Below are 22,589 nucleotides of genomic sequence, written 5' to 3' on the forward strand. Positions count from 1 at the left end.
GCACGCATTTTGCATCAGGTCTCTTGCCAAACGCAGCAGGGGAAACTCAGGGGCCGCAGGGCTGTTGTTTTTCATCTCTTCACAGGAATTGGCAAGGACAAAAGTCACACGCCTCACGCCAGACTTGAAGTGCATGGAAAGCTACAAGGCCCACGTTTATAAATGGGAAAGGGTGTCACAAACACACACACGCACACATGCACACACACAAACACTGCCCCCAACCTTGAGCACAGCCTACTGGGATGCCATTGGGAGACCACCATAACTCCATAAGCAGCAGCAGCAGCAGCAGAAGAGTTAAGGGCGTGAGAGCTGGGATTTTCCCACCTGGTGGTGCCCTTTCCTTTTGGTGCCGGAGGGAAGTGCTTAAGTCTGCTAAGTGCTTCCTCCAGGGCTGGCATGAGCCCAGTCTCTGGGCACGTGAGGCAGGGCAGAAAAGCACAGGCTCTTCGTGGCCAAGGCCGGGTGAGCACTTGAACCCAGAGCCAATCCATTGCTGGGGCTCAAGGAAGAAGTGACCAGCGGGCAGCTTCTTTGCCTGCAAAGTCAGTAGGGAAATCTTTCTGAACGGCTAAGCAGCCTCCCACCGAAAGCTCAGCAGCTGGTTCACACACACACACACACACACACACAACATTGATTTGACTTTTAAACAACCACCCTTAATGTGTTTGGAGTAAATCGCCCTTGTAAGCGAAACTCTAGCGTGAAAAGAAATAAAGATAAAGGGAAAGTAAGATAAAGGGAACTTATACTTAATATTACGTATCTTGACAGCAGCAAGAATTGTATTTGCACAGTACTGGAAAAATAAGGAAACACCTACAGAGGATGATGATGTAATTAAAAAAAATTAAGTTGCACAGAAATGGACACATTGACATTAAAAAGAATAGATACAGAATATTTTTCAAACATGATATTTGTTTTATAAATGATTGGACAACAGAGTTAAAAATTAGGAGTGGGGAAAGTATTATTGTATATAAATAAATTGACCCAGACTTTATGCTGCTCACTGAGCACTTATGTATGTCATGTGAAAACAAAGTGTTAAAAAAAAACCCCAAAGAGGTGTTTTACGACCTTTTTGCCAATCACTGCAGTTATTAAGCAAATGACACGGTCGTTAAACGAATCCAGCTTCTCTGGTGATCTCTGCTTGTCACAAGCGGCGATCCCCTGGGTTTAGGATACCACGACCATCACAACTACATGAATACACGCCAAGGGCCCAGGTTTTGATCGAGAGGGGGCTGTGACGGCCACTGAGTGAGAACCAGTCGTAAGTCAGTGCTTTTTTTCAGTGCCCCTTTTAACTTAGAACCGCTGCCAAGCGATGGTCGTAGGTTGAGGACTGCCTATGTATGAACCAATAGTTTCCATATCGCAATAATTTCTTACTATATTCAAGCTCTCCCTAGGCAGAAAATACGATAAAGCATCGCAGGAAAGTATGACTACATTTGCACCGATGGCAGAAGGCTGCAGAGTTAAGGGTGTGGTTGTGTTAGCTTAGTGCGTTTCCATTTCACGCCAGGCTAAACAAAATGGCCAACATTATCTTGGCGTAACGGTTACATGTGATTTCGCTGAGATCCTAGGGGTGTTGCATAACCAACGCCACACTGGGGGTGGGGGGTCTCAGCAGAGGAGGGGGGGAGGAAGACACAGGGACCCCCCCCGGAAGCGGCATTCAAGCGAAGGGGAGCCCCTCCTTAATCCTCTGGGCTGCCAGGGATGCTGCAGGAGCCGGCTTGGCCTGGCCAGGATCTCGAAGGGACTTTGCCCCAATCCCCGTTTTCCAGACTGGGGTGCAGACGGACCCAGCCTGCCCCGTCGCGGTCGCACACGCATCCCATCTACGCAAAGCCCTCCTTGGCTCAAAAAGTATCAAAAGGCATAGAAAAGTCTCGGTCAGAATCCAACGCGTAGAAAAGTGGAGTATTCATAAGAAAGTACATTTAAAACGAAGCCTCTAAAAATATTTCGGTGTGGCTGTATAAAACGGACCGAGGCGGAAGGAAGGCAAACAGAGACATGAAAGGACCGGAATGCTTATCGGCCGACTTTCCTGGCAGGGATGGGACCAAACCGGGAGGGGGTGGGGTGGGGGTTGCATCCTTCCCGAGGGGGGAGGTCAGTACGGTCAATGGCTCAAACTGGAAAGGCACCAGTTCCGCTCCATCTTGGGGAATTGGGATACAGGAAGGAGCCGGAAGGAACCTGTGGATTTAATACGAAGAGGAGGAGGGGACTGGAAGCTAAAAGATACGAAGACGACCGGTTGCAGGAAGCGGGCCTGGCTGGTCCGGGGAAGAGACGGACGAGGGAGTGGCAGGATAGCAGCCTTCCAGTATCCAAGGGGCTGCCCCAAAGAAGACGGAGCCAAGCTATTCTCCCAAGCCCCCGAGGGCAAGAGAAGGAGCAACGGATGGGAACTCACCAAGGAGAGAAACGACTCAGAACCAAGGAGGAATTTCCTGACAAGTTACAGCAATTAACCAGGGGAACAACCTGCCTCCAGAAATGGTGGACGCTTCAACTCTGGAAGTTTTTAAAAAGAGGTTGGATAACCACTTGCCTGGAATGGTGGAGGGTTTCCTGCCTAGGCAGGGGGTTGGACTAGAAGACCTCTCAGGTCCCTTCCGACTGTAATTCTATTCCATTCCATTCCATTCTATTCTAATCGGCTGCCCTCCCACCTGTGTTCCTCTTCTGGGGAATCTTAGCAGCAAATGTGTTTTCACATTTTGGGGTGCTTCATCCCCTCTCTGGGACCCCTGCCTGAACCCCCAAGGCTCAATCTCCACTCTTGCCATTGGCCCCCACAATCCCAGTCCAGGTCCGGCTGGTGGACGGAGGCTGACATGATCCATCCACTTGTGGACTTCAACTCCCAGAATTCCCCAGTTTTGCTTTGCTGGCTGAGGAACTCTGGGAGTTGAAGTCCACAAGTCTTAAAGTGGCCAGAGTTGGGGACCCGGCTCTGGACGGCTGACCAAGTGACCCCTTCAGCATCAGACCTGCGTCTGCTGTAGGCAACGGACAATCGTAGGAAGTTCCCCAAACGGCACATCCCCCAACCTAAGAGGGGAGGGGCTTTGCTGTGTGAAAGGAGCTAAAAGGGTTAAAACTGGGTTCCCCGGGAGGAGGGGGAGGAGGAGGAGGAGGAGGGGATGAGAGCGTAATAGCCAAGCTGGCTGAGGAACTCTGGGAGTTGAAGTCCACAAGCCTGAAAGTGGCCAAGCTTGGAGAGGACCCACCACCAACCCAGCCAGACCGGGCGAGGAGCCGTCCCCTCGCCCGGCCTCAGCCCAGACAAACCCACCCCTGGCGCTTCAACGGCAAACTGCCTTTCAGGGTGACCTCGAAGAGACGGGATTGGCAAGCCTCGCTCCCTTTTCAGACCGCCTACCAAACTGGACACTTGGATTCCTGCAGCCTCTGCGACTTCAACACCACCGCCACAACACACACACACACACACACACACACACACACACAGGAAACTGTTATTCTGAGCACCTGAGCAAGCCCATTCTGCCTTGTGCTGGGACCCTCCGGCCCCCACTCACCTCCCCAAGGCTGGACACCCTCCCACCCACCCAGCCAGCCAGCCCCCCTCCCGTCCCAGCCCAAGCCCTCCTCTGCAGAAGCCCCTTCCTCGCCCCTCGGAAACACTCCCTGGAAGGTAATCCTCTCCCTGACAAAATCTACGCTCGGAGCCAAAATGCAGCCAGAATCTGGGGGTCTCCTTCCCCCAGACCCCCTCCAAGCGTCCCTTGAATGGCGTCTTTCCCCAAACTGTGCAGGACGCCGGAGAGCTTTCCTTGCAGGGGGGCCCGTTTCAGGCTGTTTGTGTTCGCAACGGCCCTAAATCTTAAGGTCATTCGAGGGAAGCTCTGAGCCCCGTAACCCCCCCTCCCCAGAACCACCAGAGTCTCGTTCAAACGCGAGTCATAAGCCCAACTCCGGAGCCGCAAATGGCAACCCAGACCAGCGTTTTATGTGGACTTCAACTCCCAGGTTGGGGGATTCTGGGGACTGAAGTCTGCACGTCTTCCAGTTGCTAAGATCCAGAAAGAGACAGGAGAACATCTTCCAATATTTGAGGAGGGGCTGCCACAGAGGGAGGGGGGGAATGTCAAACTATTCTTCAAAGCCCCTGAAGGCCAGAGAAGGAAGAATGGATGGAAGGAGGGATTCAACCTGGAAATAAGGAGGAATTTTCTGACACAGGGAGAACAACCCACCCACGGAAGAGAAGTTGCCCTCGGAAGTTGTGGGAGCCTCATCATCCCTGGAGGCTTTCGAGAAGAGACTCGGCTGTCAGAAATGGGGTGGGGTCTCCTGCTTGGGGGGGGTTGGACTAGATCGGGGTCTCTGACCTTGGCCACTTTAAGCCTCCTGGGGGACTTCAACTCCCAGAATTCCCCAGGCAGCTTTCTGGGAGTGGAAGTCCTCCGGACTTCCAGTTGCCAAGGTTGGAGCCCCCGGACGAGATGACCCACAAGGTCCCGTCCAGCTGTTCCCCTGTGAAAGAGGCTGGTCAGTGGTGATCGGGGCTTTTAGGGATCACCCACTAGAGGGCAGCAAAGGGTTACAATTTGAATTTAATCTCTTTTTTTCTCCCTCTTGGGTTCTTACTGATGGTATTATTGACTAGGGAGGTTTGCAGGGAAAAGTGGGGGAAAAAAGACCCAGCTGAGAATAGGGAGACCCCAACCCTCCAAACCCGAGCTCCCCGGTCCCTCTCCTAGGGAAATGGCCTGGCTGCCTTTTGTGGACTTGGTCTAGATTTGGCATCTCGGATGGGATGGACGCAGCTTTGGCCTTGGGCTCCAGAGGCCCAGAAAGCCGGATCCCCTCGCCCCCCCCCCCACCCCCCCTGGCTTCAGCAGAGCTTCGGGCTGCCCCTGGGTGGGAGACCCCTTCCAAATAAGGGGAGGGGGGAATTAGCCCTGCCTGCAGCCACCGTGCCTCGCCACAGGCAGCTGGGGTTTGGGTGGGACGGGACTGGGTTGGAATGGGATCGAAGGGGGTCTGGAGGACGGGGGTGGGTGGGGGGGGCATCCCATCTCAGAAGCCGGAAGACCCTCTAGCTCTGCCGAAACAGACGAGGATTCCCCATTTTTAAGTGAGCTTCAACTTTTGACCGGGTTGTTTGCATATTCTTGTGTTCGTCTCCACAAAGCATTGCGGCGATTCTCACAATACATCCACCCCCTTCAGCCAGAGCGATGAAGCCTTAATGGCTGCCTTCCCCTCGCATGCGATGCCCCAGTAATAAACCCTGTTATGGCTTACATTGATGGCTTGGTTCACACCCAGAGAGAGTCCCCCACCGCCCCGTCGCCCTTCAGCCGGGTCAGTCGCTGTGCGAACGGAGAGGCCCAGCGCTGGAGGCTTTCAAGGAGAGACCGGACAGCCACTTGTCTGAAATGGTATATAGACTCTCCTGATTGCTTGTGCGGGGAGTTAGACTAGATGACCTCCAGGGCCCCTTCCAACTCTGTCATTCTATGTCCTATGGGGAGAAGGGGGGCGGTTAGAAAACTGCGGGCAGGGAAGCGAGACCCCCAGGAAGCCGTCCAAGCGGGGAAGGAGGACAAGTTACACAGATCAGGATTTGGAGGGAGGGGATATGGGGGGGAGAGGGGACAGAGAGGGAGGGAGTCCGAGAGGAGAGGGGCTTGGGGGGCTATGGCGTCATTTGAAAGGATGACAATCTCCAGCTAAGAGGGTCCTGCCCAGATCGAGCCCCCCAGGAGTCCCTCAGGCAGAGCCCCCTCCTCCCAATTCCTCTCCAGCCACAGGGCCAGTTTCAATGCAACATTTGCCAGGCAGAGCCCAGGGAGGGGTCTCCTCCCCCCCCACTTCCCAGCCTCTTAGGGGCAACCCAGCCGAGGCCTTTGCTTTGCCCGGCTCCCTCCTGGCCCCTTTGCCTCCCGCGTGCAACCTTGGGGGGCTTTTGCATCCAGAAAACCCTTGTGCCGGGGGGGGGGGAGGTCACGTCTGGAAGACCCCTCCCCGGGTCTCCTTCCTCCCACCCCACCTTCCCTCTGGGCAGAGAAGAGCCAAGGGAGGCCATTCAGCCTGCAGGAAGACCGAAGGGGCCAAGAATCGGCTCAAAGCCCCCCTCAGTCAGGGGCCTCCAACCTTGGCACCTTTTGGACTTGTGGACTTCAACTCCCAGAATTCCACAAGTCTTCCAGTTGCCAAGGTTGGAGACCCCTGCCCTAAGTGAGCAGGTGGGCTCCGCCTCACATATTAGCTTGTGAAAAAGCGTCATTTAAGGCACCTCCCAGGCTGGGCACAAAGCTGGCTGGATCCACTGCAGGAGGGGGGACCCCAACCACCCACCCCGTTTGGGAGCCAAGGAAGAACAAGGCCAACTTCCGCCAAGGGGGGGGCTGGGGGGATTGGGACGCGGCAGCAGGAAAGAAACCACACAGGATTTTGGGACCGTTGCAGACCAAAAGTTGTGCGTGCATCAACGAGGTGCTGGTTTGCAGCACCGTCCGCAATTATCCAGCCTCCCCCCGGAATGGGGTGTTTAGGGTGAAGTGCCACGAAAAGGGCGGAGGCCGGTTTAAGGGCCAAATGGAGACAGCCGAGGTGGGCAGAGGACGGCCGGCGAAGGGGGCTCAGGGGTCAGGAGGAGCCCACCCGGGTCCCAGGAGAGGACAGCCAGCGGTGGCTGGACGTGAGGAGGAGCCCCCGGAAGAGAGACGGAGGGGGAGGACGACATCCTTCAGCACCCGCTGGACGACAACCGCTGGGCCCTTGGACAGGCCCTGTGTGTGCACGGCGTGTGTGTGTGTGTGTGTGTGTGTGTGTGTGTGTGGACTCAGACCACCTGCGCCCGGGAGCTTCAATCTCACCCGGCAAACTGGAGGCTGCCCCACCCTCGGGGGTGTCCAGTGGCCTCCAAAGCTCTAGGCAGACACACACACACACGCACGCACACACCCCGTTTCAAACAAAGCCAAAGTGAACAGAAGGCGACACAACCGCTCTGCACAAAGGATCAACGCGGCTCCTTGCAGGCCAAAGACATTAAAGACCAAACAGTGGGCAACTTCAGCCCCCCTCCCCCGGAAGGCAGGAATGAATGACAGCTCCCTGGAGCCAGGGAGGTTCAGGGTCTCCTGGGCTTGGCCTCCCCCAACTCTTCCTGGCAGAACTTTCCTAGCTCAGAAACCTCCTCAGGCCTCTTCCCTGTTGGCCATCTCCCCACAGCCTCTCCGTGACACGTGGGGTGTGAAAGGGCCCCCGCCCACCCCCAGGCTCTCTTGGGGCGGTTGGTGGTTGACGTGGAGGCGTTTCGGGGGCTTCCTGGTGATCCATCAGATCTGCTTTTGGCTTCCGTGTCTTCGTTGCCTTTGAGGTGATGGCGACCTCGAGTGCCACCTACTCCCCCTTCCCCCTGCACAGTATTTCCTGGGCCACGGGCAGCACACAGCCCCCTCTTCTTCAGACGTTGCTGGATCCTTTTTCACATGCCTCACTCCTTGGTCTCCCCCAAAAAAAAGTATCTTGCTCCATTGCAACTGAGCACTTTGGGCTCCGTGTCCCAAAGTATTTCTGGCTCCTCCAGGTTTGAATCTTGTCCGAGTCCCCTGGGCAAAGGGAGGGGGCTGGGTTTCTTTTGGACAACCATCCCAGTGATGGTTGAATAAGCCACGGCTGCGCTGTGGGCCAGGAGGCGACATTTCCAGGAGCAGCAAACTTTTCCGCCGGTTCTCTGCAGTGATTTGTGGACCTGGTTTGCCCGTCAGATTAGATTTCAGGCGGTTTTCATCTTCTGAATCTGTAAATAATTGCACGCAAGTGTTTCGATATGCCTTCTGGATGATTGAAGGGTGTCCTCCTTCTCTTTGCCCCATCCCAGACTGAAGGGGCTGAGCCGACGGGGCTCTCCGAGCCGAACACTTTGCTGCACAGCTCCTAAAGGCACCGCTTAAGCCACGCCAAGGACATGAGCTGCTGAAAACGTATCTGGTGCCCAAATTCACACTCAAGGTCATAGCAGGTCAGGCACATCACGACCCCCTGGAGAAACTGGAGTGCCTGCTTTGCTCCACAGTGAGACCCCAGCTGCCACCACGAAAGGATTCTCTCCTGAGCTACTTCCAACCCATGTCAAAGACGGAGGTTTGGGGGACCCCGGCTTCTCCACCTGGATCCCCTTTGGCAGGAGGCCCCATCTGAGGAGACTGCACTGAACCCCCTCACACTGTGTGACATCCTGCTGTGACACAATGCCCTTCGCTCCACGGAGGGGAGGCTTAACAAGCCGTGCAAAACGAAGTCTACAGTCGTCATCACCAGGGCAGAAGTGCGAGTCGAGGGGAGGAAGCCGCTCTTGAAATCCATCGGTGGCCAAGACTGGAGTACCCTGGATGTCACGCAGCCGGTCAGGAGTGGCTCTTGTGTCTCTCCTGGGTGTTCCACCCCCTGCACTTATGGGCAATCCAGCCGAGGGGCTGCCTTCTCCACTTCACGTAGAGGAGCGTGTGAGGGGTTTGCTGCCACGTCACCCACAAGGGCTGCCGAGGAGTCTGCTGTGCCCCCCAAACCCTCACCTGCCTCCTGCACGTCTACGAACTCACTCGAAATGCAAGATGTGCACGACACAAGCGTGTCCTTCAGCACCCTGAAGAGCTCCTGTGCAGAGAAAGTGTCCCTTCCTGGGTCGAACCCATCGTCCCATCCACTTAACCTTTCATCAAACCGGACCTGATTGTGCGCAGGAGCCAGCGGTGGGTCCTTGAGACCTCCGTGGTCGCTGGCTGCTGGGTGAGAGAGGCCAGGACTTTGATACCACCAAATATGGACATCCTGGCTGTGTCGCCAGCCTTCATCCCTGGGCTAAAGCTTCCGCTTCCATTCCAGGACACCATCTGCCCGTCCTAACCTCCAAGTGGGGATTGTTCTATGTCTCACCGGGGGTGGACTTGGAGCTTTGGGCTTGAGGGACATTCTGGACCTGTGTTCACTCACCATCGGCCGCTTGCTCAACTGCTACAAGCTGTACATGCGTCAAACCAAGGCTGAGTGTTCCTGAACTGTAAGAATCTACCTGTGACCTTATATGACCTGCTGGCAGTGACAAACCGCTTTCTCACCTGGCCAGATCCCACCGTTGTCCTCCCTGCCCTTCTTCTGGTGGTGGGGGTTCTTTGTGGTAGAGGGGGCTGATAGTAGAGCAGCTCAATAAAACACACCAGCTGTGTTGGCCACGTAATTTCTGCCTGGTGCAGAGATTCTACACAAGCAGGAGCCGAGTAGACCAGCAATTTGCTTACAAATAGGACAGTATCCAAATTGTAAAAGAGTACCACAAAAGACAGCTGCAAAACGAGGGTTGCACTGAACTAAACCAGACGTTCCAAAGTAAAATTGCAATCACAGAAGCGCTTACCAGAGATGAAGTTGCTCTGTTTTAGATTTTCAATTAGATGCCTTGTGCGCCGTTAGGTGTGTGGGCCACCCACTTGGTCCACTGGATTTTGTCTCAGTCCTCCTGAACTCACAGTGAGCAGCCTCTGGAGCTAGGCCGATACAACGCAGACGCAACCAGAGACTCTCGATACGGCTGTCTAGCAGCGAAGTATATCGCCTTAGAAGGCTGACTTGTCAGGGGAGGAAAGGTTTCTGTTAAACTATTCATTTTGTGGTTCACCTGTCTAAAAATAAAATGTTACCTTGCCAAGTTTGGAGACTCACTTTTAACGCCCTCTCAGCCTTTTGGGAATTGCCCCCTCCAGATCACGGGAGGGCAGTTAATTTTCCCAAGGGGCCACATGACAAACTGGAACTGTTGTGGAGGACCTTCCCCCCCACTGGCACTGCCCTGCCCCACACCCCACAGCCACCCCCCCAGCCAACACCCCACTTCCACTGATGCCACCTCCCCCCGTGCTGCAGCACCATTGCCCTGCCTTCTGCCGAGACCTCACACACACACACCCCACTGCCAAAACACCAACAGCTGCTACTCACGCACCGATGCCAACGCTGCAGGACAGACTGGGACTCCCTGCAGGCTGGACGTGGCCCACAAGCCACAAAATGCCCAGATTCTGGTATAAAGGGTACGACTCTCGTGACAGACAAGGCCGAGATCCTGCAGAGGTGGGCTGGACTCTTGGAAGCCGTCCTTAACCGATTTGACACCTATGAATGATGAGGCGACAGACAGACAGGGCTGCCCAGGCTGGCACCATCAAGGAGGAGGATCACCACTCGTAGAAGTCATGAAAACTGCCAGCCAGCTGTCCAGTGGCAAAGCCAGAAGGGCAGGGGCCACATCTGCCCAGGTCTACAAAGTTGGTATTGTATTTGTAGAGAAACTCACCTGAGTTTTCTCAAAAGCAAGAATCCATTCTGCAGGAAGTTAAAAGATGCACCCACTGTACACCTGTACAGGAGGGTTAAACAACACGCATGCGACGACCAACGAGGAATCTCGCTGCTCTCCAAGCCAGGAGAAATCATTGCAGGGTTGTTTTTTCTGGTCATACATCTGGAACTGGAGCTGTTGCCAAAGGACCCCTCAGTGTGGCCCCCAGAAATATTGTGGGACTGTCGGTGCCAAGAGAAGGATCAGGAGCAGAATTGTGAACTCCGCACAATCTTGGTTGACCTCACAACAAAGCCTTCAATGGGTCACCTCACAAGGCACATGAAAGATCACGTCAGAACTCGGCTACCCAACTTACTCATTCAGGTGGTGCGCCAGTTCCTTGATGGCCAATGGCTGCCGGATGGTGGGGGATCCTCCCAGGCACTCCCAGTCCCCAGTGGTGTTAACTGGGTGCTGTGCTGGCACCCCCACCGTTCAGCACGATGTTTACTTCAGGTCTTCCTGTGCCTTTCGGGACAGCCAGGCTGGAATCAGCCTCAACTACAGAATGGATGGGCCACTCCTCCACCTGAAGATGTGGACGGAAGATTCACTCCGCTGTGTCCAACTCTTGGCGATTTTACGGTCCAGGTCTCTCCCCGTCTTCCAGTATTGCGCTACGTCTCCGGAGTTTTCCTATGCTCTGGTTGGGGTCAGCCTGGAGGGTGTCCTGCTCTTCAACCTCGGAGACTTCAAATGGTCACCAAAGTGAAGGAAAGTCTGCTAGGCGGCTCCCTCTCTGCCCACGATTGCGCCCCAAATGCTGCCTCAGATGCCAATCAGCATGGACGGTTCTCTACAGCTTGTGCCAACTTTTGGACTCACCGTTCCTATTCGAAGACCCTGCGCCAGCCTGCTCCTCCTCATGCAACGCACACAGAACCCACCGCCACAATCAAGAGGCCGTTCGGAGCACTTCAGGCCCCTTGGATACCCCTGTCCCAAGCAGAGACCGTTGAGATGGACCTCAACGGCAGGAGAGCGAAGTTGTGCTTTCGGTAGATGGTGCCCCACTGGGGGGTGGGGGGAAGGCCGAGGAAGCCACCCAGTCACAAAACGAAGGGCTGCCGAGCTGTGGAGGCCAGGTCCTTTCCCTGTGCCTGTATCAGCCTGCAAGACACCCGGGGCGCTTCCAGGTGAGTGGCCTTCGCAGACTACTGGGCCTCAGATGGGGAGATGAAGTACCAGGGAGCAAACTTCTCTCCAGAGCAGGCCTACCATCTGGAGGGCAGCTCATGCCCCCCATGTGCCAGACTACACACCCAAGCAGCTTTTTTTGGGGGGGAGGAGAAACACCCACATGGAAGGGAGAAGCAGCTCCACGAGGACACCTGAAGGCCCCCCTGAGGTTGTTGGACACAGCCAACTGGGAAGCGCTGGCCCAAAAGCACCCTACGCGGCGTGGCCTCGTCCACAAGGGCTGCCAAGCCTACAAAGCCGAGTGCACTGCGGAAGCCAGCAGGGGAACCCGTATGGTGCCTACACCTTTCCCCCTTGCCTAACCTGTGCCAGGGCAAAGGTTTGAGGCCCTGTGCCGGACCATAGTCCGTTCAGAACCGGGCCATGGACGTGGTGGGCGAGTGCACGGGCACAAAGCAGCATTTGTGAAAGTGGCATTCCTCCCCCCCCAGCCACTTCTGCCCGTCTGCCACGCCCAAAATGTTGGGGGATGCTGTGTCAAGACCTTCTGTGGGGCCTGCACCCCCACATTGAGTTGTGTACTAGTGTTGAGATCTATATTGACAACGATGGACAAACACACAACAACCACGCAGAGGCAGTGAGTCACTTTCGCTTCACTCCACTATTCTCTGAAACACCCGAGTCGGTCAGGGCTGCCTCCCCTTTTCATGCGGATAGGTCAACCAACCCGATCGTGGGGTCTGTCTTGGGCAAGAAATTGGGCTGTCAATCATGCCAAAGGATGCGATGCACTTCCAGGCTGACCCAGGAGGCATTGCCTCCATTTTATTACAAAAAGTCACGTCCTCCTGCGCTCCCTGGACGCCGGGGGATCTGCTTCCAACCAAGTCACGGGACGCACCCAGTGATGCCACCCCCACAGGCGGCGACCCGTTCCCGGCAGGGCTCACGGGGAAGGGGGCGGCCCCCCCACCTCCTGAGGGGTCTCAGATTTTTCCTTACTCCTTCCAACTGAAACGCTGAAGCTGCTCACCACCTTCCCTTCCTTCCTTCCTTCCTTCCCACGAACATGCATGATTCCTACCAAGACCGCCCCTCCCTGCCCCAAAGCTTTGCCCAATGTTGCACTGGAACCGGCCGGGCTGAGCCCAAGGTGGCCTGGCCCTCCCTCTCTGCCCTCCTCCGCGGAGGCCGCTGGGCCTCGGGGGCTTTCCAGAAAGAAGCTCAGAGGGATCCGGCCACACGATGGCCATAGGCAGCAGAGCTGCTCGGGGGGCCTCCGGCGTGTGTCACCCGCTGTTGGAGGACGTGTGCGGGGCGGTGGAGGGAGACTTCCGCCGCTGCGTGGGGGCCCACAGAGTGCGCTCCGAGCCGTGGAGCCGGGGGGCAGGGCCCGGTGCTGCTGCTGCTGCTGCTGCTGCTGCCGCCAGATGGCTTGGCTCACCAGGCCCGGCAGCGCATGCAGGGTGAACCCCAGCGTGTCAATTTTGCCCTCCAGCGCACTGATGCGCTTCTCCAGGTCTTCGTTGCGCTCCTGCAGCTCGGACACCATGTCGTACATGATGTTCTGGGTCTGCCGAGGGAGAGAGAGACGGGTTACCTCACCTGGCGTGGCTTCCTTTGGGGGGGGGGCTCCCCTTGGGAGCAGAGGGGGGGTGGAAGAGGGGCAGGAGCAGCAGCTCCCTTGGTCAGTGGGGCACGCTCCCAGCGCAGCCCCCGGGCTCCGTCCAGCACCCTCCGTGGCCAGGACTGGCTTGAGGGCTGAGGCATCCTATAGCCTTCCCCTGTAGATTTCCCCTAGGCATAACTGCTGGGTTGTCCAATCTGTGACCTTCAGGGCTGGAAGGGACCCTGGAGGTCTTCTAGTCCAGCCCTCCCTGCCCAAGCGGGAGACCGCAGCCTCTTCTCGGAAGTCACCCGGGATGGAGCCCCTATTGCTCCCCTGGGGAATCGGCCCTCAACACGAACCAATTTGAAAACAAATTAGCCATTCAACTTTAATTAAAGCGGCTTTTGAGAAGAGACTGGATGTCCATTTGGCACAGGGGCTGAGCAGGGGGCTGGACTAGAGGACCTCCAAGGTCTCTTCTCACAACTCAAGGAAACGGAACCCTTGGCAGTGAGTGTCGCATCGACTGTCGGCTGCCCCCGGTCTGAAAACGAAGATATCGGTGGCCAACACGCTCGACGGCAGGGAGGGGACAGGCGGCTCCACCTGGGAGCCCCAAGGGAAGTCGAGGGGGGGGGAGGACACGGTGCTTGAGAAATGGGGGGGCTCAGGGGTGTCGCAAAACATGCTCAAAACCTACCACGGGGGCAGCCAGGGGGGTCGATCAGAATTCCACCTGTGCTTTGTCTAAATGTTATCATGCCCCCCCCCCAAGACACGGAACAGGAGGCGGCTTTCCAAGCGATTTGGGGGGGTGGGGGGGGCTAAACCTTCGCGACCGTTGTTTAATCAGGGGGAGGAAGGCAAATATAAGGGTCCCGGTGACCCTCCCCCCTTGCCTTCGACAAAGTCGCTCGGTGCCAGGGGCCCCATCCGAGGGGGGGGCGAATCCTCCCCAGAGCCCCCCACGGCCACCCAGGGGCTGAGACGGGGGGGGACAGGGGGGGGGCAGAAACCTCCTCCGGCCTCCCTGGTCCCCCCACAAACCTTGGAGAGGTCCACCAGCATGTTGGCCTGGTCACTCAGCTTCCTCTGCTCCATCTTGACGCTCCTCAACCTGGAAGGCAAAATCCGGGCTCACCCTCCTCCTCTCCCTCACCCCCCACCCAGCACTTAGACACAAGCCGGGCGGGAGGAGGGGAGGAGCTTCCCGGGACCCCTGGCCTGGGAGGGGCGCCCCCGCTCTTTTCTCTGGGGAGGGCAGGGGACGAAGACCCTCCCTCCCTCCTCCCCCGCCAGCTGCCTTCCTTCTTCCCTTTAATTCTCCGCCCTTTTGGGGCCCCCTTCGGGTCCCCCCAGGCCACAGAACCAGTGGCGTTTCTGGCTGGGCAGCCCCAACTGCTGGGTGGGGAAGGGGACCCTGCTGCCCCCGACCCCCCCACTTTCAGGGGCCAGTCGCCCCATTGCGGCTTCCTTCCCTGGAGAACCAGGGGGGGCATTTGGGGGGGGCAGAGTCCCCCATGGCCCCAGGGGAGCCTTCAGAAACAGGTTGGCAGCAGCCCCGGGGCCCTCCGGGGCCACCAGGAGGTCCGCCCAGGGGCCATTGAGCCGCGTGGCAGGAAGGGCCAAGGGAGGAGGAGCCGCCATCCACGCCCCTGGTTCGCGCAGGGCCGGGCGGTCCTGGGACCGAGCGCTGTGCCGGGTGGCAGAGCCTGGCGCTCCTTGGGGGTCAAATTGTGCCAAGGCCGCCAGCGGGCCTTCCTTGCCCAGAGCAACAGAGGGGCTCCAGCCCACCCACCCCCACCCCCCCTCTCCCGCCAAGCCCAGCCGGCCCTGCCCCCCCCGCCCCCACAAGCCCCCCACCACCCCAGCTGCCTCTCCTGGAGACTTAGCCTGAGGCCCCCTCCTCCACCAGGCCCCTCTTAAGGCCCATCAGCATAGAGCCCGAAGGGACCTCCGAGGTCTTCTAGTCCAGCCCCTGCTGAGGCAGGAAGCCCTCCCCCCCCCAGGCAAGAGGTTGTCCCGCCTCTCCGTGGAAGCCCCTCCGGGGACGGAGAAGGGCGCAAAGGCAGGGAGGGGCCTCGCCCGGGACCCACCCCTGGAGGTCCCCAATGAGGGGGAGGGGCTCCCTCCTGGATCCCAAGGGGGGGGGAGGGGCAGGAAGCAGGTAAACGGGGGGACTTACTGATGGATGGCTTGGAGGAACTTACGCTGGTGTTTCCGCACCTTCGCGTGGTCGAGTTTTCTCACCAGCTTGGTGTGTTTGTAGATGAGCCACGTTTCCCTGAGCACGTTGGCCGCTGAGTTTTTCACCTGGGGAGGTCGGGGGGGGGGACACAGACAGGTGAGAAGGGAAAGCCGCCCCCTCCCCCCCCCGAAGGGCAAGGGAAGGGAACCACAAGGGGCTCTTCCTCCCTCGGTCCCCACCCGTTCATCCGTCTTCCCTGGGGAGGGGGCTCCAAAGTCTGGGGTGGGAGAGGTTCCCTTCCCATGGATCCTGGGGGGGGGAGAGGCTGTGCAGAGACACCCCCCACTCAAAAACAGGAACAGGGAGGAGCAACAGGGGGCACCACTCTGCCCCCACCCCCAGAGAGACAGGCCAAGGGGGAGCAGTGGGGGGGATCAGGCTTTTGAGCCTCTGAGTGGCCCCAAGGAAAGGCCAAGCAGTGGGGCGCCCCGCGTTTGCAGAGGAGCCCCCCCCGTCCCAAAGTCAGGAGGGATCAAGTGGATCTCCCTCGGGGGAGGGGGCCGCTCAGAGGGGCCAAGGGGTCTCACCCGCTTTGTCAGTTGTGTGTCCATCATGAAGTTGTGGACGTGTTTCTCCGCTTTGGTGAGTTCCAGCTTCCGGGCCACCACGGCCACCACGAGGCTGTGCACCCGCGCCCTGAAACACCACGGGGGGGCAGGCAGGGTCACTTCCCCAGGGAGAGGGGCAGGAAGGGGGCACCCCAAGCCCATCCATCCCCCCACCCCCAGCCGGGCAGGGACAGGAACGTGGAATCCGGCAGAGCTCTCTCTGCACGGGGAGTCCTCCAGCTACGGCCCCATCGGAGCCCGACCTTTTGGCCTCTAAGCGAGACCCTTGTGGAGGGCATTTGGCCCCCGTTAGCAGCCTTTCTTGCCACGGCCATTCAATGGACCGCTGCAGTTGTGAAGTGGGCCCCCCAGTTGTTAAGTGAATCCGGCACCCCCACGGCCTTGGCACACGTTTCCCAAAGGGGGTCCCATCACCCAGGGACACCGTGGCCGTCGTAAGCACGGGTCAGCTGCCAAGCGGCCGGGACCCCTGGGGAGGCTGCCACAAGGGTCGCAAGTGGGGGAAATGGTCATAAGTCCCTCTCTTCAGGGACGCTGCAACTTCGAACAGCCGCTAAATGAATGGTCATAAGTCAGGTCTGTCTGCATGTGTGCAGGGAAGCAAGAATTGAAGCCCTGCTAGGTTAGATTTCTCCCTGCAGGGAACTTTGCCTCTCCTTCTTGTGCACAGAAACCGTCAAGGTGCAAGGGCTGCAGTGCCCCTCCCCCTTCACGGGGCCCCTCAAGCCTCTTTGGGGACACGGGGGGGGCATTCTTGGAGGGGGGAACAGGCCCGGGGATGGGGGGGGGGCGCTGGATGCAGGTGGAACGATCGGATTGGTTGGAAACCATCTCAGAAACAAACTTTGGATGATGATGATCTGATCACACACGCGCACACACACGCACACACACACACACACACACGCATGCGGAGTGTGTGCCAGTGTCCTCCAAAGCAAACTTCTTCCGCTCTTGGCGGAGCTGCTCTTCCGTCTCTCGCTCAGGGTAAACTTCATGGATCTTAGCGCGAACCGATTGATCGGGGGCTGCCTTGTAGAAAGGGGCACTTTGGGAAAGTCCGGGTTGCCCTAGATGACCTTGGAGGGCCCCTGGGGAGGGGAGGGGAGGCCGAAGCGGAAGCCTTACCATAATCCCAGTGAGCAAGCAGACCCCCTTCCCGCAGTAGGTGTGGGGCACCATGTCCCCGTAGCCGATGGAGAGGAAGGTGATGGAGATCAGCCACATGGCGCCCAGGAAGTTGCTGGTCACGTCCTGCTTGTCGTGGTACCTGCGCGAGGGAGAGGGGGGGGTCAAGCCTCAGGTGCCCCCACCCCCAGCAAACGGGCCCCCACCGGGGGCTTCCCCAGGGCGGCGCTGCCCTGCCTCCTCCTTCAGGGCAAAGTCCTCGCCTCACCCCAGGGTCTGGGCACGCGGGCTGGGCGTCATGGGCACCGGAGTCCAACCCAGCAGCAGGCCCAGATCTTCAAGAGAGTAACAGAGTTGGAAGGGGCCGTGGAGGTCTTCTAGCCCACCCCCCTCCCCTTTCAGACAAGCGACGGTGGTCTAAACTCCTTAACAGCCTCCCCCGCGTTGGAGGCTGCGCGGCGTCTGCAGGCCACTCCGCTTCCCCTGCCAGAAAGTTTCTCCGGAGTCGCAGGTGTTTCTCTCCTGGAGGTGTTTCCACCTGTCGCTTGGCGCCCTGCCCTCGGGGGCTCTGCAGAAGGGATGCCCCCCCCCCTCCTCCTCCTCCCTGGGGCAGCCCCTCAGATACTGGAAGGCTGCTCTCAGGCCGCCCCTCATCCGGGGTGGGATTCAAATGGTTTGATCACCGGTTCAGTGGGCGTGGCTTGCCTAACACCTGCCCCAGGTGAGGCTCTGCAGCTGGGAGGAGGAAGAGGAGAAAGGCGCGGGGGGGGGGAGGGGATGGGAGCGCCGACCCTGCACTTTCCTCTCCTTTCAGCTGATCGGCGGAGGCATTTTTTTTGTTTTACTTCCAGGTCGGCCCAACCATTGAGAACCGGTATCCCCCCCAGTGCCCGATTCTTCTTTTCTCCAGAGCAGCCAACCCCAAATTCTTCCTATGGTTTAGCCCCCAGCCCCCTAATCTTCTTTCTCTGCACTTTTTCGCAGAGTCTCGGTGTCTTTTTTATACCGTGGCGACCAAAGCCGGACACAACCTTCCGCCTCTGGTCTCGCCAAGCACAGAACGAAGCGCCACGGACCCTTGAGGGGCCTTGATAGACGGGGGGGCTTCCTGGCCTTTGCCCAGCTCCGTCTTTGGGGGCATGGGGGGCTTCCCCCACCCACCCCCGGCCTCCCCTGCCGCGCGAGGGGGGCTCCTACCTCTCGCAGACGCGCACCGTCCAGGCGGCGATGATCCAGGAGGAGATGCTGAAGACCAGCAGGACGGTGCCGGGGCAGATGGTCATGAGGGTCTTCATGACGAAGCGGGTGTTGAAGTTGATCTTGTTCAGGGCGCCGATGCTGCGCGAAGAGGCGTCCGTGAAGAGCTTGCTGTGCAGCAGCATCACCCGCCCGATCAGGTAGAGGCGCAGGAACATGGGGATGGAGAGGGTGATGTCCACGTCCGTGCTGGCCTCCGAGGTGGCGTAGGTGAAGGCCAGGCGGGTGGTCCAGGTGAAGAAGTACTGGCCGGGGATGGGGTGGATGGCACAGACCAGCAGCTCCAGCGCGATGAAGAAGATGCGCTCGAAGGTCATGGCGATGCGCCAGTCGTCCGCCCCGTTGTCCACCATGAAGAGCTGGAGGACAGGACGTACAGGGGAGTCGGGGGGTGCGGGTGGGGGGTGGGCTCTGGGGTCAGCCGCTTGGCCCGCCCCTGCCCCCAATGCTTCTCCGGCTCCTCCCAAGGCTGTGGGGAGGAGGAGGGGGGGGGAGGGGAAGAGCTACACAAAGGGTCCTCACTTTACAACCGTTCCGCTGGGGACACATCGGCCCTGTGAAAGGGGACCTGGCGGTTATTCACTCTGATGACCATTGTTCTCCTCCCATAATGGACGTTCGTATCCCTGGTCCCCGGGTTGTGTGATTCCCCTTTTGCGACCTTCTAGGGAGCCCCGCCCAGGAGGAAGCCGGATTCACTTAACAACCCTGTTCCTGGTTTAACAATGTCAGGGACTCCGGGAACAAACGGGACGGGGAAAGTCGTAAAATGTGACAAAAGCTACGGAATGACGAACAGACCCAGGTAGGGCTCAGAAGTGGGCGGGGGGGGGGCTGGAGAGCCGGACAGGCTCAGAGAGAGGCGGGGGGGGCAACATGGTGACCGAATTGCCCCATCCGCCCCTCGGTTGTCCCCCCAGCAAGGGGAGCTCAAACCTGGTTTCTTTTGGGGGGCTTGTTTAAAGGAGGCGACGTGGCGGCTTCTTCTGCTTACGGTGCCAGAAAACCCGCCCGCCCCAGCCAGCCTCCCCGGGCATCGGCCCACAGCAGAGGCGCTTCGGTGCCTGCCTGGCAGCGGGCCAAGGGCTTTGAAGGCAGGCCAGCCTCCCCCCGCCCTCCCCACGGCCGGGCAGACCCCGAGGCCCAGCCCTCTGCCCCTCCTGGGCCCCCAGCCTGGGAGGCCTGGAGCTGCCCGGCTGCAGGGGCCTCACCTGGATCTCCCGGGCGTGGTACATGAGGATGAGCCCCAGCAGGATGGCGGTGGAGAGGCTGATGAGGCATTTGAGGGCAAAGGAGTAGGAGGAATCCTGGCACACAGAGAGAGAGAGAGAGAGAGAGAGAGGCGGAGGGCGTCAGGCAGGCAGGAGCCCCACCGGCCACAGAGGGGCTCCCGTGGGTGAAACAGGGACTGTCCTGGGGGAGAGGATTGGGAGGGGGTCCCTTCCACCTCCTGTGCCCCAGGGAAGCTCAGGAGGCGAGGTGGGGGGCTCCAGAACAGCCCCCCCCGGGCCTCGTGCGGGGCTTCCGTCCGGTCCGCAGGCCTCACCTTGGAGTAGATGCCCCAGGACAGCTCGGTCTCCGTCACCATCACCACGATACCGAACATGCCGAAGATGAGCGCGTAGTCGCTCAGCCGCTTGCGCTTCTCGAAGAGCGCCCTCCGGTGGCCCAGCCGGTGCCCGACGTTCTGGTTCCTCTTCGGGGGCCGGTTGCGCCCCCCGGGCCCCCTCTCTTCCTCCTCTGCCCCGCCGTCCAGATGGGGCTCCGACGCGGCCTTGGAGACCACCACCTCCAGGTCGGCCTCGGGGGGGAAGGTCTGCAGCGGCTGCGTCTCAGCGTCCAGCTCACGCAGGTGGCGGGGCGAGACCCCCAAGCGGCCCAGCGGCCCCAGGGCCCCCCCGTTGTGCCGGCAGCTGTTCATGGCTATCTCGGTGAAGGGGCTGCACTCGCCGGCCGGGCGCCTGGACCCCCCTGCATGGCTCAGGGGGGGGGCAATTTGCCTTCACCTGGGAGGAGGAAGAGGAGGAGGAGCCCGTCAGCCCCCAGTGTGGCCCACGAGGAGACCCCCACCCCAAGCGTTTCAGGCCCCCGCCGGACATGGAACCAGCCTGGCCAAATGCGCCCTCAACTTATGACCCCAATGGAGCCCAACACTGATGTTGCTCAGTGAGCTCTGACCCACTTTACGGCCTTTCTCACCACTGTCGTTAAGCGAATCACTGCACATGGCAACAGGGCTGTTAAGGGAACCTGGCTTCCCCACGAACACCTGTCAGGAGGTCACCAGGGGGCATCCCATGACCCCCCCCCCGGAGACTACGACCCTCACAAAGACGACTCCGCTGGCTCAGCCCACCCAAACCAACCCGCCTCCTCTCCCTGCCAGCCTAGCAGTCAAAGCCGGGGCTGCCAACCAGCCGTTCATCACACACATGACACACACACACACACAGAGGATCAGCCAGCCTCTGCCAAGGTGGGACTCCGTCCGGCAAGGCTTCCTCCATGGGCACAACACCCGCCCGCAGGAGCCTCCCCTCCTGGCACAGAGGAGCCAGTGCCAGGGGCTTCTCCTCTCCGGCACTGGCGGGTGGCCCGCAGGGCATCAAAATGCCCCAACCCACCCACAGAACGGCGGCCAGCCAGCGTGCCGGCTGCCCTGGACTGCCCAGACCCGCTTCCTGCACACCTGACGGTGCTCCAGCCCCTCCCCTTCTTATACGCCTGTGAATTGGGGGGGGGGCGGGAGGGGGTGACCAGCGAATAAAGATAAATAAATAGAAAGAGAGTTAAAACTGGGCCGTCAGGAAGATGGGAAGATACGGGCCTGCAGGCAGGGTGGTGATCAGCCAGGGTTCCCCCTGGGCCATTGCCTGAAATGTTTGAGGAGGGGTTGGACTAGAAGACCTCCAGGGTGCCCCCCCCCACAGTCTGTTATTCTGTGATTGCCAGGTGTTATTGCCTCAAGGGTATGGGAAGGGAGGCAATGGGGAGGAATGGAGGAAGAACACACCCACCCCGCGCACACACACACACGCGCACACACACACACACACACACACACGCTGCCAGCAAAGGGCCTGCCATGCCAGCCAGGCCGGGGGTGGGGAGGGCTGCAGGGGGCACCTAGTCTGGGCCCCAGAGGATCCAAGTCGGCATGCAGGTGGTGCCAGTCCCTCCTCGCATGAAGAGCAGCCGCCAAAGGAAAGGAAGGGGGGCCCTGGGGGGCGCCCTATTTACATGACCCCCAAAACTTCCTTCCGTTCCCTCCACAGTGGCCTCGGCCCCCAACCCGCCCGGCTGCTGGCAACGTTCTTGAAGAGGGTCTCGGGGGGGGGGGGTCTTCAACTGGCAATGGCCGGGCCAGAGAAGGGGCGGGGAGGTGCCAATGGAGGAAGTTGGGAGGTTGACCCCCCACGCCCCCAGGCCCCCCCCAGGGACAAAGGCCTCCCTTGACCTGAAGGGGGAGGGGGGGAGTTGAATCTAGACCAACCAGGTAGCAAAGCTGAGAGGATTCCCTCCCCCCACCCAGCCCCCACCCCCCTCAGAGGGGAGGTCCGGGACAGCCCTGGCCGGGAACGCTGGGCATTGGAGTCTGCTAGGCCAGGGAAGGGGACGGCTGCCTCAAAGGCGCCCCTGAGGCCTCGCGGCCTCTTCTGCAGCCGGAAGCGCTTCTGGCCCAGAGCCCTGGAGGGACCCGGGCCTCCCCCGACCCCCCATCTCCCCCCAGAGACCAGGGCCCCCCGCCTGTGGGGTCCGAGGGTCCGGGTCTCCTGCCGCTCCTCCTTCCAGGTCTGGGGTCCGCCCCCTCCAGCCCAGGCCCGGGGGGGCAACTGGCTTGCTGGCGCCCAGCGCAGGGGGGCTTTGAGGAGGCCAACCTCAACCGCCAATGCCAGGTGCGGGTTAGGAACACCTGAGGTGGGGAACTACAACTCCCACCATCCAGAGCTAGGACAGCTGGCTGGGGGTGATGGGGTCGTAACTGGGGATCCTGGTTCGGTGGGAACAGGCTGTTCCCTCCAATTGCAACAGCCCCCTCCCCCCAAAAAACCCTGCAATATCCAAGCAGGGGCCCAGTTCAACTCACGGGTCCTTCAGCCCCAGAGCAAAGCTTGCAATCCGGGGCAGACTGAGCCCACCCCTCACTTTTCCACTTCCAAGGACATCTTGACCTTCCCCCAAGAAGCAGCAGAATCCCCCCACACACACACACACGGG

At 59.5% G+C, this 22,589-nt stretch overlaps 1 protein-coding gene across 1 annotated transcript; it reads right to left on the minus strand.

Annotated features, from left to right (window-relative positions):
* Positions 1–12,718: 12,718 nt before the first annotated feature.
* Positions 12,719–20,371, minus strand: KCNN1 (potassium calcium-activated channel subfamily N member 1). The gene is given in 10 exon segments (XM_087922913.1): positions 12,719–12,974; positions 12,977–13,133; positions 14,217–14,286; positions 15,355–15,482; positions 15,945–16,038; positions 16,528–16,539; positions 17,110–17,256; positions 18,312–18,730; positions 19,583–19,678; positions 19,918–20,371. Coding segments are annotated over 10 exon segments (1,623 nt in total). The 5' UTR covers positions 20,293–20,371; the 3' UTR covers positions 12,719–12,849.
* Positions 20,372–22,589: the final 2,218 nt, after the last annotated feature.

Source organism: Pseudonaja textilis, chromosome 1 (assembly GCF_049901715.1).
Source record: "Pseudonaja textilis isolate UNSWEBS1 chromosome 1, rPseTex1.2, whole genome shotgun sequence".
NCBI classification, from domain to species: Eukaryota; Metazoa; Chordata; class Lepidosauria; order Squamata; family Elapidae; genus Pseudonaja; species Pseudonaja textilis.